At 35.7% G+C, this 14775-nt stretch overlaps 1 protein-coding gene and 1 non-coding gene across 3 annotated transcripts in view; one reads left to right on the forward strand and one right to left on the reverse strand.

The window, feature by feature from the left end:
* Mkln1 (muskelin 1) overlaps positions 1-14775 on the forward strand; it is a 289313-nt gene that overhangs the window by 222446 nt on the left and 52092 nt on the right. For both annotated transcript variants that reach the window (XM_042695879.1, XM_042695878.1), the window contains 2 exons: positions 544-609; positions 11723-11835. In XM_042695879.1, coding sequence (XP_042551813.1) covers positions 544-609; positions 11723-11835 — 179 coding nt within the window. The remainder of the gene's footprint in view (positions 1-543; positions 610-11722; positions 11836-14775) is intronic.
* On the reverse strand, positions 643-719 carry LOC122121903. Its single transcript, XR_006150055.1, has one exon. It is a non-coding gene; the product is annotated as a small nucleolar RNA SNORD45 (small nucleolar RNA).

Consider the following 14775-nt stretch of genomic DNA (forward strand, 5'->3'; position numbering starts at 1 on the left):
TGGTGTTTTTTATCTTTGTTTGAAATGTCAGCTTCAGTGTTTTATTCTGAAGTTTTTACTGAACTTACTGTTCATTAACAACAAAAAAGGCCAGATGCTGGTGGCTTGTGTTTATAATTCTAGATACTCAGAAGATTGAGATCTGGAGATTGTAGTTCAAAGTCATCCAGAACAAGAAATGTCCAATTAACCACCAAAGTAGTATAGAGTACTAGCCTTAGGTACAAAAGCTCAGGGACAGCATCTAATCCTTGATTTCAAGCACAGGTCTGGCACAAAAAAAAGAAAAAGTAGCTTTGAATTGCATTAATTGCCTGAAAGCAATTGAAAGAAGGAAAAAGATAATTATTTTTAACAAAAGTTTAAGATGTAATGTTTCTTTTATGAAATTCTTTATTTAGTTTAAAAGAAATTCCTTTATGAAATTTGAAAGAACAAGTGAATATTTTTAGTTTTTCTTTTTTTTTTAACCATAAGATTGAAGTTACTCTCCATGCTTAGTTATTTATTACTCTTGCAAGAGAAAATACTGTTTTGCTTCAGGTGATGGAGAAGATAACCGACCAGGAATGAGAGGAGGCCATCAGATGGTTATTGATGTTCAAACAGGTGAGAATCTTTTAAAATTATACTTTGTTTTCCAAGATTTCAGTGTAATCTAGAGATTTTATTTTACTTCTTCAGTAAATGCATGTAATACATGCTAACTCATACTAACCTACCTACGTTTTAAAATATCAGGTAAAGATGATTATATTTCTTTCCTTTTATTATATAAGTTAAATATTGGTTATAACCTAGTAGTAAAGGAAATAAGCACCAATATAGCCTAATCAAGCTGTGGCACTTGGTAAGAGAAGATACTGCTGAACAAGTAAAATTAGGTCCCCTAAAAAAAAAAAATTTAATGTATGGCCTTTAATATACATGTGTGTACATGTGCATAACTTCTTTGTGTTGCGTTTTCCTGGAAAAAATGTGTAACATTTTTAAATTTAAAGTGCACTTATGTTATAATATATACTGATGGAAATTATTGGAATGAAAGGAATAAGATGTATTTTTAAAGAGAAAGAATATTAATATTTGAATTAATTTATTATTAAATTTTAAACATCATTAATAAGCTTTTAAAAATTTGTCTTACTTCATTTTATTGCATTTTGTTTTCTTTTTAATCCATCCTGGGTTCCTAGAGTTCAGGAAAACTTAAATGCCATTATATTGGTACTTTATGGCAAGCTGTAATCTTGTAAATAATTCTAAGACTCTAGGATAGTTTTGTTTTTTATTTTAGAAATTTTACTGCATATAATGAAATATCTGCTTAACATTTTGCTTTTTTTGAGAGTAATAATCATTTTTGTTATATTATGCTAGTAGACAGTTTTAGGAATAAAAAATTGCCATTGTAGACTATTGTTGTGAAAGAAAATTAAAATGTGGATATTAAATCATCTTGGCATGAATGTGTTTTCATAAAATTTTTTAGTAAGTAAGGAAGATTTTAAGTCAGGCACAGGTGGCTCAGTCTTTAATGCTACCTAGTTAGGAGGTTGAGATCTAAGAATCATGGTTTGAAACCAACCTGGGCAGGAAAGTCTATGAGACTGTTATCTCCAATTAACAACCAAAAGGTTAGAAATGGTGCTATGGCTTAAGTGGTAGAGTACCAGTCTTGAATGAAAAAATGCAGTCAATGACCAGGCCCTGAGTTCAAGCACCTGGACCAGAGTTATGTGTGTTTTTTCATTTAAAATTAATAGCTAACATACAGTTAACATATGAGTTGGTTTGACAGTAGTGTTAGGATCTCTTTGGAAAAAGTTTTTTTCAAGTTATAGAAATATACTTTTCTGATTGTGGCCTGTCCTGAACTACTCTCTGCCCTAAATAAATATGCTTAGGGTTTAATTAATGATAGTTTTAGGCATTTTTTTTTCCTGCCTGTTAGTCTAGACTATAAATGTGAGCCAGATTTATATACAAATTTTTTTTTATCTTGGAAAATTTGAATACCTAACAAAAACATGCACGAAAACATACGTTAATCAGTGTTTAGATTGTTCATGATAATAACATTTTCCCTCTTCAACAAGTAGTGGGATTTGTAATACCTTCTTCCTTAGTCCTATAAGGAAATTTTTACTAAACCATTTTTAAAAACTCACTAATTATATACTGAAGGAAAGTACTTGTTTAAAAGGCTTTTATTTTCAAAACAAAATACACTTTTCTCAAATATGAAGATAAGTGTGGTGTTCTTTCTTTGTTTTTTGGTCAGTCATGCGGCTTGAACTCTAGGCCTAGGCACTGTCCCTCAGCTCTGCAGCTCAAGGTGAGTGCTCTACCACTTGAGCCACAGTGCCACTTCCAGTTTTCTGGTGGTTTATTGGAGATAAGTGTCCACAGACGTTCCTGGCCAGGCTGCCTTTGAACCGCAATCCTCAGTTCTCAGCCTCCTGAGTAGCTAGGATTACAGGTGTGAGCCACTGGCTCCCAGCAGTGTGGTGCTCTTGTAACATTTAAAGTTCACCTTACCAAGGGGCCAGAGAGGGGGAAATTATTGATCTAAGAAAAAAGTACTTGCTACATGTGGCTGCTTTTGCTCATGGGCTAGTGCTTTACCAACTGAGCCAGGCCTCCAACCCTGAAGGAAAATTTCAAAATGCTTACTGTGTTGTTTATGGGACAGTACCATATATGATAAAGTACATTCATGAGAAAGAAGAAAAACAGTTTCATTGTTGTTTTGAGACAGGTGCTTGCTGTGTAGCTTAGCTAGCCTTGAACTCTTTGTCCTCCTGCCTCAGCCTCAGCCTCATTGCTGGAATTACAGGTGTGTACCATCTAGTTCTTCTGCATGCCTAGATGTTAGGTAGCCTATGTGAAGCCCACCCTCAGGGTGGGACAGCAAATGGCCCTGGCTGGCTGGAGGAGAAGCAAGCCTAAAATCTGGTACCTAAAACTGGCCTTCCAAGTACATGTAGTCATGTGTGCTTCCTTAGGCTTCCAAACTGACCAGTTAACCACCAGTCTCAAGGGAAAAGTGACTTCTACTCCCTGTCATGTCTCTTACCAGAATTCCACCACAGATGTTTTTAGTCAGTTTGTTTTAGTTGTGTTCTTTTTGCATCAACCTGGACTTCAGTATAACTGCCAGTTAAGACTGTGTGGCTTTATTTGTTGAGCATTCCAGGGAAAATGAAAATGTAGGTAGTTGAGTTTCCAAAGTAGCCAGCCTAAGGGCAGCTATCTCACAATTATGGGTTGGGAAATGCAGTTCTTTTCCAGTACTAGTTGCTATGCTGATCTTAGGAGAACCATGCATGTTTAAGCTGCTTTTTTGTTCTGTACCTATTTTCCATTGCTAATTTTTTGCATTGAGGTTCTCCTCCTTCTACTTCTACCTTCTGCCATTGTATAATGTGTTCTTATTCTCTGTTTTAATACCCAGAATTTCTGGATCTCAACTCTGTCCAGTATTGAACTTCTCTTAGTCACTTACCTTACTGAGGACTGTTCTCTCGTGGTTTTGATTCCAGACTGAGAAGCTGGAGAGTACTAATTGTTTCTAACATGCCATCTTGGGCATTCCTCTTTAGTCTTTTATATGCTATCCTAATTGGTTACTGTAGAAGGAAAGGAGAGCTGTAAATATACTTTTAAATTTTTAAAGAAAAATATTAAAATCTTGCTTATAAAGATTATATATGCTAAGCCAAATGTGATGGTGCATCTCTATAATCCTGGTACTCAAGAGATGGAAATAGAAGAGTTACATTGCAGGATCAACCTTGACAGTGAGATCTTGTATCAAAAACTAACAAAACAGTCAGGGCATCAGTGGCTCATGTCTCTGTAATCCTAGCTTCTCAGAAGGCTGAGATCTGAGCATCATGATTGGATGCTAGCTTCAGTTAGCTATCAGAAATGCTGGAAGTGAAGCTAGAAGTGGAACAGTGCTAGCCTTGAGCAAAAAAAGCTCAAAGACAGTGCCCTGAATTCAAGTCCCTGGACTAGCACCACCAACACCAGAAAGAAATCCTACAAAAACACATTAGGTAGGCTTAGTAGTAAAGAATGACTTTCCCAAAGTAATGCTTGAAAAACCTGGACATTCTATCTTAGCAGTATTGGTGAGTTAAGACTAACATAGAGAAGCTAGATTTTTAGAGAAAGGACCTTTTATCTATTGAAATTAGATACAATATTTTGTTTGTACATTTTTTGGAGAAAGCAATACATGATTTTACATTATCAGAGATAAATTAAGAATAGTCTTTAGTAAAACTAAAGAAAATTTATTGTATCGTATAGAATGTGGCTTATATTTCAAAGCAGTATTGGCTCCTAGTGTTTCATATACCTTTCATATATTTAATGATATTTTAAGTACTATTAAGTTTTTATGTATTATTAGTATTTTTTTTCTTTTTGCCAGTGATGGGGCTTGAACTCAGGGACTGCGCACTGTCCCTGAGCTTCGTTTGCTTAAGGTTAGCACTCTGCAGCTTGAGCCACAGTACCACTTTGGGCTTTTTCTGTTTATGTGGTACTGAGGAATCAAACCCAGCCCCTAAATCTTTAGTATTTAAAATTTAATAGTATGTAAATTTTATTTTCCTTTTTAGTTGATAGTTGTATGGGATTGGGTTTTTGTTTTTGCCATATTACTATTAGCCCTATGGATAGAGTAACCATAAAAATGCATGATAATATAAATGTTACTGTTAATTTTCAAAACTTTCTTCCATCCTTTAGGAATCATATCATGGTAGCAAAGGAATGTAAGTTGTTTGAACTACTGGATTTGTATGCTAGTTTTATTAATTATAATCCCTGAACCTGACACTTACTCTTTATGAGCTGGATTTTAATTCTGAGTAATACAGTTGAATAGAGAGAAAAAAAACATATCTATTTGTTACTGCAAGGAATTTTGTTCAGTTAGAAATGTGTATATTGTACTAGGCAATTACTATTTATTTTTATTTTTTGTCAGTTGTGGAGCTTGAATCCTGGGCCTGGGCACTGTCCCTCAGCTCTTCATGGCTAGTGCTCTTCCACTTTGAGCCACAGTACCACTTCTGGTTTTATGGTAGTTAATTGGAGATAAGAGTCTCACAGACTTTTCCTACCTCAGCAGGCTTTGAATCATGATCCTCAAGTCCCAGCCTCCTAAGTAACTGGGATTACAGGCGTGAGCCACCGGTGCCCAGCTACTATATAATTTTTAGTGAATTTTGGAAATCTGCAGTGTAAGCCTTCTCCCCTTGGTCAAAATAAGTAATAAGACTTCAAGCAATACTCTTTTACTTGATAACTGTGAAAGAAGTTGATGGGAGTTCTTTATCACTTGGAAGTTCCATTTTATAAATAACGGAACCTTAAACTATTTTTGTACCAATTGTATGAACATGCTGGCTTGCGCTGTGCACCATGCCTGTCTCTATGTGTGTCTTTCCTATACACGTGGTATCACAGTTTTTTTAACTTCCTTAAACTTTTACTTTTTTTTTTTTGTTCAGTTAGGGGCTTGAGCTCAGGGCCCGAGTGCTGTCTATGAGTTCTTTCACTTAAGCTAGCTCTATATCACTTTGAATCACAGCTCCATTTCCAGTTTTCTGGTGGTTAATTGGAGATGAGATTCTCACAGATTTTCCTGCCTGGACTGGATTTAAACTGTGATCCTCAGGTGTCAGCCTCCTAAGTAGCTAGGATTTATAGACATGAGCCACCAGTGTCCAGCTTCCTTACACTTTTGAAGGAAATGTGTAAAGATCAGTTTTGATTGTTAATTACAATATATTCATGTAGGTATGTTTCTGAACTAAGATATAGCACACATCTTTTCCTTTATATGACTGGTCATAAAGTAACTATTTGTGGAATTCTCCTAAAATCTTGAGCAATGTGGAGACAGAATTCAGTTGGTAATCTGATGATAGTTCAAGGAAATGGCTTTAGATAGGAAGGGTAAAGATATAAATTATCTCCCCTTTCTCCAGAAATTGTCATATCACCTTTAGTTTTTACCTGCTTGTCCTTTCAGAAGGATTTAAACTCTGTATCTAAATGTCCTTACAAATTTTCAAGTTTCATTTTCATGTTTCATTTGCTTAATCTTTTTCCCCCTTCATTTTATTTGTATTCCTCTTATTGTCTGGTTAAACTTAGAATTAAGTTAATCTCATTCACCAATTTGTTAGCCCTCTTTGATACTTGATTCATGACTAACTCTTTGGCTTAGGCTATGTCAGTACATAGTTGATGCATTCTGTACAGTTTTAGAGTGGGGGGAAAAAACTGATTTAATTATGAAAATAGTGTGCCATCTTGTGGAGGTTTATTCAGTAAGCTCACTCATTTACTCCTTAGAATTAGAAGAATAGATAATGCAGCTGAGCACTTAAGAAGCCTTGTTTTATTTTGCAAAATGTGAAGACAGCAAATTTGTCTTAGTATATCTACTTAAATTTTAGTGGATATAAGATGTGTAGATTGATGCTACTGGTAGTAAGCGGCTTGAGGGGTTGTTTCTGGGGCAAATTCTAATACCTTCTAATTGAACATGGGCTATTATTGGCATATTACTTTTAATCCACCTAATTTCTTGAAGCCTCCTTTTCAATCAGGCCTGTATGCTGCAAGTACATAGCTTAGCACCTCTGTTCAAGATCTTCTATAACTCCTTCAGTATCTGAAATCAGGTTCTAAGTCCTTTTTTTTTTTTTTTTTTTTTTTTTAATTTTATTCATCGTTCTGGCTGGCACCAGGCCATCTTGGTCTTCCATGCAGTGGGGAAAGGCCTGGGAAAGAGAGCTGGGAGAGCTGGGAAAGAGAGAGAGAAGAGCTAGAAAAGAACAGAGAGAGAGGAGATAGAAGAGAGCAGAGAGTAGAGAGAGCTAGAAAAGAGCAGAGAGGAGGTTCTAAGTCCTTATCTTATAGTTTGAATACCTCGCCACTGTGTGTCTTCTTAACTTCATACCTGCCTATTACTTATATGTTCTCTTCAGTAGTATTTATTCAGCACACAGTTAAATCACTTTACCTGCAATCTTAATTTGCACCATAGGTTTATAAGATAGATAGCATATCACTTTTTAGAGATTAAGAAGCTAGTGGTTAAAGACCTTTGGGCTTCACATCTGTAATAATAGTATTGTAGCTGAGATGTGACTGACTTTAGAAGTCATGTCTTTTAAACTTTTATGATTTTTTTTCTGTTCCTTTTTTTTTTCTTTCTTTTTTTAAAAAAAAACTGTGCTTGAGAGTCCTCTTTTCTGTACTCCATTCTGCCTGCCAGAACATAAAATCACATGATATATAGGATAAATACTGTGGTCACCACAAACCTTTCTTGAATCCCTTCAACCAGGTATACTCTATATTTTTAAACCCTAATGCTTTTTTACCTTTCTACAGTACTACCCTGGTAAATGGTAATTTGTGTATTTCTTTTATATTCTTGACTAGATTGTAAGTTCTTTGAAAATAGGGCTAAGGTCATTTTTGTTTTCACTCCCTAAAGTGCTTTGCCAATTCAAATTAGTATGCAAAAAATATTGAACAGATACAACTTCAGTGTTGAAAGAGGCACATAACCACAGTAGCCTTTTTCCTTTAAGAAAAATATAGAGACTCAAACTTGTTTTAAAAGGCATGGGGTCTGTAGAAAGGGTTGTTACTTGAAGATGATTTTACTGCCTCGATAATATATGGGTTATTGTAGAACCTGTATCTATGAGAATGGTTTTCTATTAATTTCAGTATACTGATTTCTTCTTTCTCTTTTCTACTTTCTTCTCTCTACAGTTCTCTTCAGTTATTTACATAATTTTTAAAGTTCTTTTATGTCTTTTATCCATGAATTACCATACTTTCTGGTGTTTGTTTCTAGATAATAATTTTATTTTTCAGTGATTTTAATATTAGATTATTTAAATTTTTGTTAGATATTTTCATTCAGGTACAGCAAAAGGTCCAATTTCCACCCAATTCATTTAACTTTAATATTAAACTTGGACTAAAACCACGAAGCTTTCATGGACAGGAATGACATCTTGGCTTAATTCTGTTGAGATGCTTGCCCTGTGCCAGATTTTATTTTGCTCAGCTATCAATGAGGCTGTTGTGGAGATGTGGGTTTTCTTTGCTGTGAGAATTTATGTGTACAAAGAGACCTGCTTTTGAGAAAGAACATTGAGAACCCAGAGCCCAAGATTCAGAAGGGTTATTATAGTTAATGAACCAGGATAACCTTATCCAAAGGGTGCTCAGAAACACTATAAAACAAAAGGTCAATTGCTATTGCTATTTTAGTTATATGCCTCTTTTTTTTCTAGGTTTTATAATTTAGTGAGGCCTTGACAAATACTTTTAAACTACATGGGTTTTTTTGGCAGGGGGAGGGGGTGCTTTTTTTTTTGTAATTATGTCTCTGGACATAATTGTGTCATTTGGGAAGCAGAATGTTACAGTCAATGGCTTTCTTTTAGTTTTGAGATGAGATAGTTTTTTTAGTAGTTTAAAAGAATTGGCATTATTTCAAATTATAGTGTCAAATAGATTCTTGACACTAAATTAGACAAGAAATCAGATCAAGTAATCGTATTTGTATTATATCTTGGTACTTTAGATCTACAAAGTTTTTTATATTTGCATATTTTAAAGGTAGAAACATGTTAGTGCTTGATAGCGCTCAGGATGTTTTTGTGTAACTTAAAGCTGAAAAACTGTACTACACTTAAAGTTTGTAAGTTAAAAAAAAAAAATTAGATCCAGGGAGGTTAAGTAACCTGTATTGGTCACCAACTGTGTTAGTTACATTTATATCACTATGACCAAACACCTGAGAAAACAACATACGGGAAGGAAGGATTTATTTTGGCTCATAGTTTGAGAGGTTGCAGTCTCCCTTGGTAAAGAGAGTCTGGTGAAGCAACTTTTATCATGGCAGCCTGGCAGGGGGGATCAGTGAGAAGAAGGATGGAGGGAGGAGGAAGAAAATGGGAGCCGAAGATACAACCTCCATTGATACATCCTAAGTGAATCTTTCCACTAGTGCTACCAGCTAGAGACCACACCTTCAATAATAAACCTGTTGGGACGTTTCATATTTAAGCCATGATACCCAGTTAGCACTAGAAGTCAGTTCTGCTCTTGTGGGCTTTCTTGTTCAGAGAAATTAGGCATTGTTTTGGTTTCCCCAAGTTATTTGAGGAAAAGAGTGGACTTACTTAGAAAATTCACTGAGGAGTTTGAAACTACATGAAAATATGCAAAAATCTCTTAGAATACTGCTTGCCTCTGAATGGCAGTTGGTTTCTTAGTGCTAACAGTTTTTTGCATGAATTTTGAATTGTAAACTTTCACAAACATAAATGATAGTTGCCATATGTACAAACTTAGGATATATTACTTCTGAGAGTCAAATAATGACTTTCATTTTCCTGCAGTGTTTTACCTAACTTGTGTTAGGTAAAACTTGTAGGCTTGTGTACCCAATAGTCATAAGATATTTACAAAGGGATAAAAATACAGAAACTAAAGACATTATCATTATATAAGAAAGGACAGAATCTTTCTTTCTTTTTTTTTTTTCTTTTTTTTTTTTTTTGGGTCCGGTCGTGGGGCCTGAACTCTGGGCCTGGGCGCTGTCCCTCAGCTCTTCAGCTCAAGGCTAGCGCTCTACCACTTGAACCACAGCGCCACTTCTGGCTTTTTCCTTTTTGCTTATGTGGTGCTGAGGAATTGAACCCAGGGCCTCATGCATGCAAGGCAAGCGCTCTACCACTGAGCCACCTTCCCAGCCCCCAGAATCTTTTTTTCAATCAATGTTAAAGTCCGTAAGTGGCAAGAGACCTTTCAGAGTGAGAAGAAATCAAATTCTTAAGGTATCTGGAAAGACTTAATGGTTAATGTTTTCTTTTGATGGGGGTGGGAGGGGTTGGTTGTGGGGCCTGAACTTGGCCTGGGCGCTGTTCCTCAGCTCTTCAGCTCAAGGTTAATGCTCTACCACTTGAGCCACAGTGCCACTTCTGGCTTTTAAAAGAGTCAAACCTAGCACAATATAGTTAAATTTCTCTCAATTTTCAGCTTTGTTGTTTTGGTTGGTTGTGGAGCTTGAACTCTTGGCCTGGGAGCTGTCCTTGAGCTACCACTTTGAGCCACAGCTCCAGTTCCAGTTTTCTGGGGGTTAATTGGAGATAGGCTCACAGACTTTCCTGCCTGGGCTGCCTTTGAATCGTGATCCTCAGGTCTCAGCCTCCTGAGTAGCTAGGATTACGGGCGTGAGCCACTGGCTCCTTGAAGCTTTTTTTATTTTTAAGATACATAACTTCATTTTATAGCTAGTTTTGGCCATTCTTGTTAATACTGCAATAGAAAGAAATCACCTTTAATGTGGCTAATTTTATTCAGTAATAGGTAGATGTCTTTGTATTATAGTTTTACACTGTCTATTACTGTAAAGGTCTTTTTTAACATATATAATTAAACAAATTCTTGTAGATATTAATGTTTTTTATTTTTTGGTAGTAGTGAGGTTTGACTCAGGACCTTGTACTTAGGAGGCAGGTGCTTTACCACTTGAACCATGCCACTAGCCACATAGATCTTTAGTGGCTAAAATGTGGCTCTATTAAGAGGCAGGCAAATGTAAAGTTTTCATGATCTAACACAGAAACTCCAAACTTAACTGCATATCAGATTCATCTGGGGTACTTGAAATATTCAGGCTTTTAAAAAATTATTATTTTCTAAATAACTATGGAGTCAGAATCATAGGGAATATGACCTAGTGATCATAGTATAAAAATAAATGTCCAGGGCTGGGAAGATGGCTCAGTGGTAGAGTGCTTGCCTTGCATGCCTGAGGCCCTGGGTTCGATTCCTTAGCACTACATAGCAAAAAGAAAAAAAGCCAGAGGTGGCGCTGTGGCTCAAGTGGTAGAGCGCTAGCCTTGAGCTGAAGAGCTGAGGGACAGCGCCCAGGCCGAGTTCAGGCCCCACTACCGGACCCCCCCCCCCCAAAAAAAAAAAAAATGTCCAAAAATATGTTTCTGAGGCAGTCATAGTAGTCTGGCATACGTTTTAGAAAGTTAATATTTTTTTTTAATCTCATTTTTTTGTGTGTGATACTAGGATTTGAACTTAGGGCCACACACTAATTAATGCTTTCCAACTTAAGGTATGTCCGAGCTCTTTTTGTTTTTCAGATAGGGTCTTGAGGGGGCCAGTCTCTGACTGCAGTCTTCCAACTATGGCCTTCTACATAGCTGCACTTATGGATTTGAGCCCCTATGCTTGGCAAAGGGTACTTTCTTTTTTTTTTTTTTTTTTGTTGGTCGTGGGGCTTGAACTCTGGGCCTGGGCGTTGTCCCTCAGCTCTTCAGCTCAAGGCGAGCGCTCTACCACTTGAGCTACAGCGCCACTTCCGGTTTTCTGGTGGTTTATTGGAGATAGGAGTCTCACGGTCTCTCCTGCCCAGGCTGGCTTTGAACCGTGATCCTCAGATCTCAGCCTCCTGAGTAGCTAGGATTACAGGCGTGAGCCACCAGCGCCCGGCCAAAGGGTACTTTCTTAAATGATCTTTAAACAGCTAGTTAGGTCTGATGCTTATAGTTCTGTCCTTAAATGTGTGTGTGTGTGTCTGTATGTCTGTGTGTCTGTCTGTCTGCATGTGTGTGTTTTAACATATTTTTTCTGATTTTCATAGAGACTGTTTATTTGTTTGGTGGCTGGGATGGAACACAAGATCTAGCTGACTTCTGGGCATACAGTGTGAAGGAGAACCAGTGGACATGTATCTCTAGAGATACTGAAAAAGAGGCAAGTTTGGAATTTTTTGTACATCCGTATTGCATTAGGGGAATAGGTTCATACTTCTTTTTCTGCATGATTTCTTCTTACTTTATAGCAGTACTAGCACAAGAATTTGTGATAACCAGGTTTGATTTAAGCACTTCAACATTTCCACTTTTTTTAATTTTTTCTTTTTTATAGTTAATATTAAGCAGTACAAAGGGATTACAGTTTCCTAAGTCAGGTAATGGGTACAGTGCTTCTTGAGCAATGTCACCCTTTCTTTTGCTTTCCTCCATTTTCCCCATCCTGTGCCTTCTCATAAGTTGCATAGTTCATTTTTACAGTGTATATTGAATACCATAACTATCTTTTTGACTTTCTTCCTTCTATTTCTGTGTCCCTCCACTGCCCCTCCCCCCCCAAAAAAAAGACAGAAAAAAAGAACCACAAAAACAACACCATATTTCTGCTTCTGAGGTTTGTCAACTATTGGCATACAAGTAAATCTTTATAAAAATAAATGGATATTTTTATGATAGTTTTTCAAATACTTTTGCTAACAAGTAATTTGTATAATTTTGTTTAATGCTTTTTATCCTAAAAATAGAATTGTATAACTGTCTTTTTCTGAGGTCCCTATTGCTTTTATTCTTGTTTTCAACATTCCATTCTTTTTTCTTTTTTCTTTTGATATGCTAGAGAAGGAACCCAGAGCCTATGCTTACTAGGCAAGTGTATTATCACTAAGCTTAACTCTTCCTTCCACCATCTTAATTTTATTTCCTCTGGAAAAAACATGCTTTTGATGTCCTAGCCCATCACTTTCTCACTATTTTGGCCTTTCACTATTTTACTGTTCAGAAATGTCCTGCCTAACAATATTTCAGTCAATAATGTGCCATATACTTCATAATACTTCTGTAAGTCATATTGCTTAGTGAGTGACATCATTGGACATCTTAGTTTTAAAAGTATTATTTATAAACATATACTCTTTGTGATATTCGCACAGTGATTAAATTACCTAACAGTGCATTGCCTAGAATGTATCATCATTATTCAGCTGTTCACAACGCTATATCAACTTTCATATATGATGATATTTTAATTAATTTTTATGTATGTATATATTTATGTATATATAAATATTTTGATATGGAAGAAGGTGGCTTGGGCTTTGAATGAAACAAATACATGAATAAAGCAAATAATAGTTCATTACTTTCCTCCCAAATCTTTATGGAACCTTTGTGTGTCTTTCATCTAAGCTGCTGCAGATTGTAAATTAAAACTTAAAGTACATCCAAACAAGCTGAAGGTGAATATGTAAAGAAAGACCTAATTCAACCAACTGACTTTTTTTATTTAGGAAGGGTCAGATCTGGTGGTGTGGAATTCAGTTGGATTATTTCTTACTCCATACCATTGGTTAATTGTTGGGGTAATTGTTATTTTTTTCAAAAAGATACTGAAATTCATGATTTCTTTTTCTTACCCTAAATAAGTATGTAAGAATTGGCTGTTTTTAATATTGAAGTACCAGCTTTCCCATCAAATTTGTTATTGTCTCACTAGTGGGCAGAAATGGCGTAGCCAAGTCCAATTAGTGTTGGTACTGCTAAAGGGAACAGATACAAAGAAGTGGGAATAGTGAATATAAGTAGTTTTTCTCAGTTTCTTTTGCTTAAAAGCCCTAAATTTTTCATCAAAGTTTGGTTTTCACTTTTTCAGACTTATCACCTGACTTTGTATACTCTTGTCCATTTCTGGAATTACTCAACTTCTCCCTTGTCTCATTTGGCAGTATTTTCCTTGTTGGAGATAAATAGAGGATCTCCCCACTAGCTTTTTTAACTAGTAAATTACTTTCCTGTTTTTTAAAACTCAGTTCAGACTTCACATCTTTCTGAAGTCTTTCTTGACTTCCATAAGCTGAATGAAAAACTTCTATTCCCACTACCTTCTTTTTTTTTGTAACATTAATTGAGTTTCAGTCCTGAGAAAATTAAGTTTGAAATGGAACAAAATTAAGCTTAAATTTTTTTTTCTCTATTTTCTGGGGGGAAAAGTCTAAAATGGATATTTCATCTTTACATGCTTGATAATATTTGCCATTGTGGGGCCAGGCACAAATGGCTCACTCTTGTTATACTAGCTGCTCGGAAGACTGAGATCTGAGGATTGTGTTTCGAACCCAACATGGGCAACAAGGTCCTTAAAACTCTTATTTCCAATTAAGAATCAAAAAAGCCAGAAGTGGAGCTGTGACTCAACTTGTAGAGTTGTATAATGCTCAAGGGACAACACCCAAATCCTGAGTTTAAGCCCCTGTACAAGACAGATACACACACACACACACACGCACGCACGCACGCACGCACGCACGCACGCACAGTAAATATCTGAGTCTGAAGAAATAATTTAAATGATAATTTTAATTCTTCAGTAGATCTAATTAACTTATATTTCCCCTTCTTTAATAAAAAATTGAACCAAACCAACTGGTTAATTTCCTCTATTTTTAAGTGTTTTCAATTTTATCAGTTTTTATTAACTTTTTTCTTAAGGTATAATATATATATATGTGTGTTATAATAGTATTCCTAATTTAGCTGACAAGACATTTTGTTACTAAAGTTTTCAAATTCCATCCTCTAGAAAATAGGGCATGGATTTTGTTACTCTGTTTTTGTTTTTGAAATTATTTAATTATGTAATTCTAAATAAACTTGCTGGTGAAATCTTGACAAAACCTTTAAAAATGTTAAAGATAGTAATTTATATTAACTCTAAACATAAGTTCATCTGCTTCATATCTGAATTACTGATACTAGGCCTGGAGATGTAGCTCAAATAGAGTACTTCCTAACATTCACAAGCTGGTTTTGATTCCTAGTAACACACAAAATAACCCAACATGGATTAATAACACTGTCTAATAATCTTTTATTTAAAAGCAAATTA

The sequence above is a fragment of the Dipodomys spectabilis genome, unplaced genomic scaffold (assembly GCF_019054845.1).
Source record: "Dipodomys spectabilis isolate Male_0828 unplaced genomic scaffold, ASM1905484v1 ptg000197l, whole genome shotgun sequence".
Lineage (NCBI taxonomy): Eukaryota > Metazoa > Chordata > Mammalia > Rodentia > Heteromyidae > Dipodomys > Dipodomys spectabilis.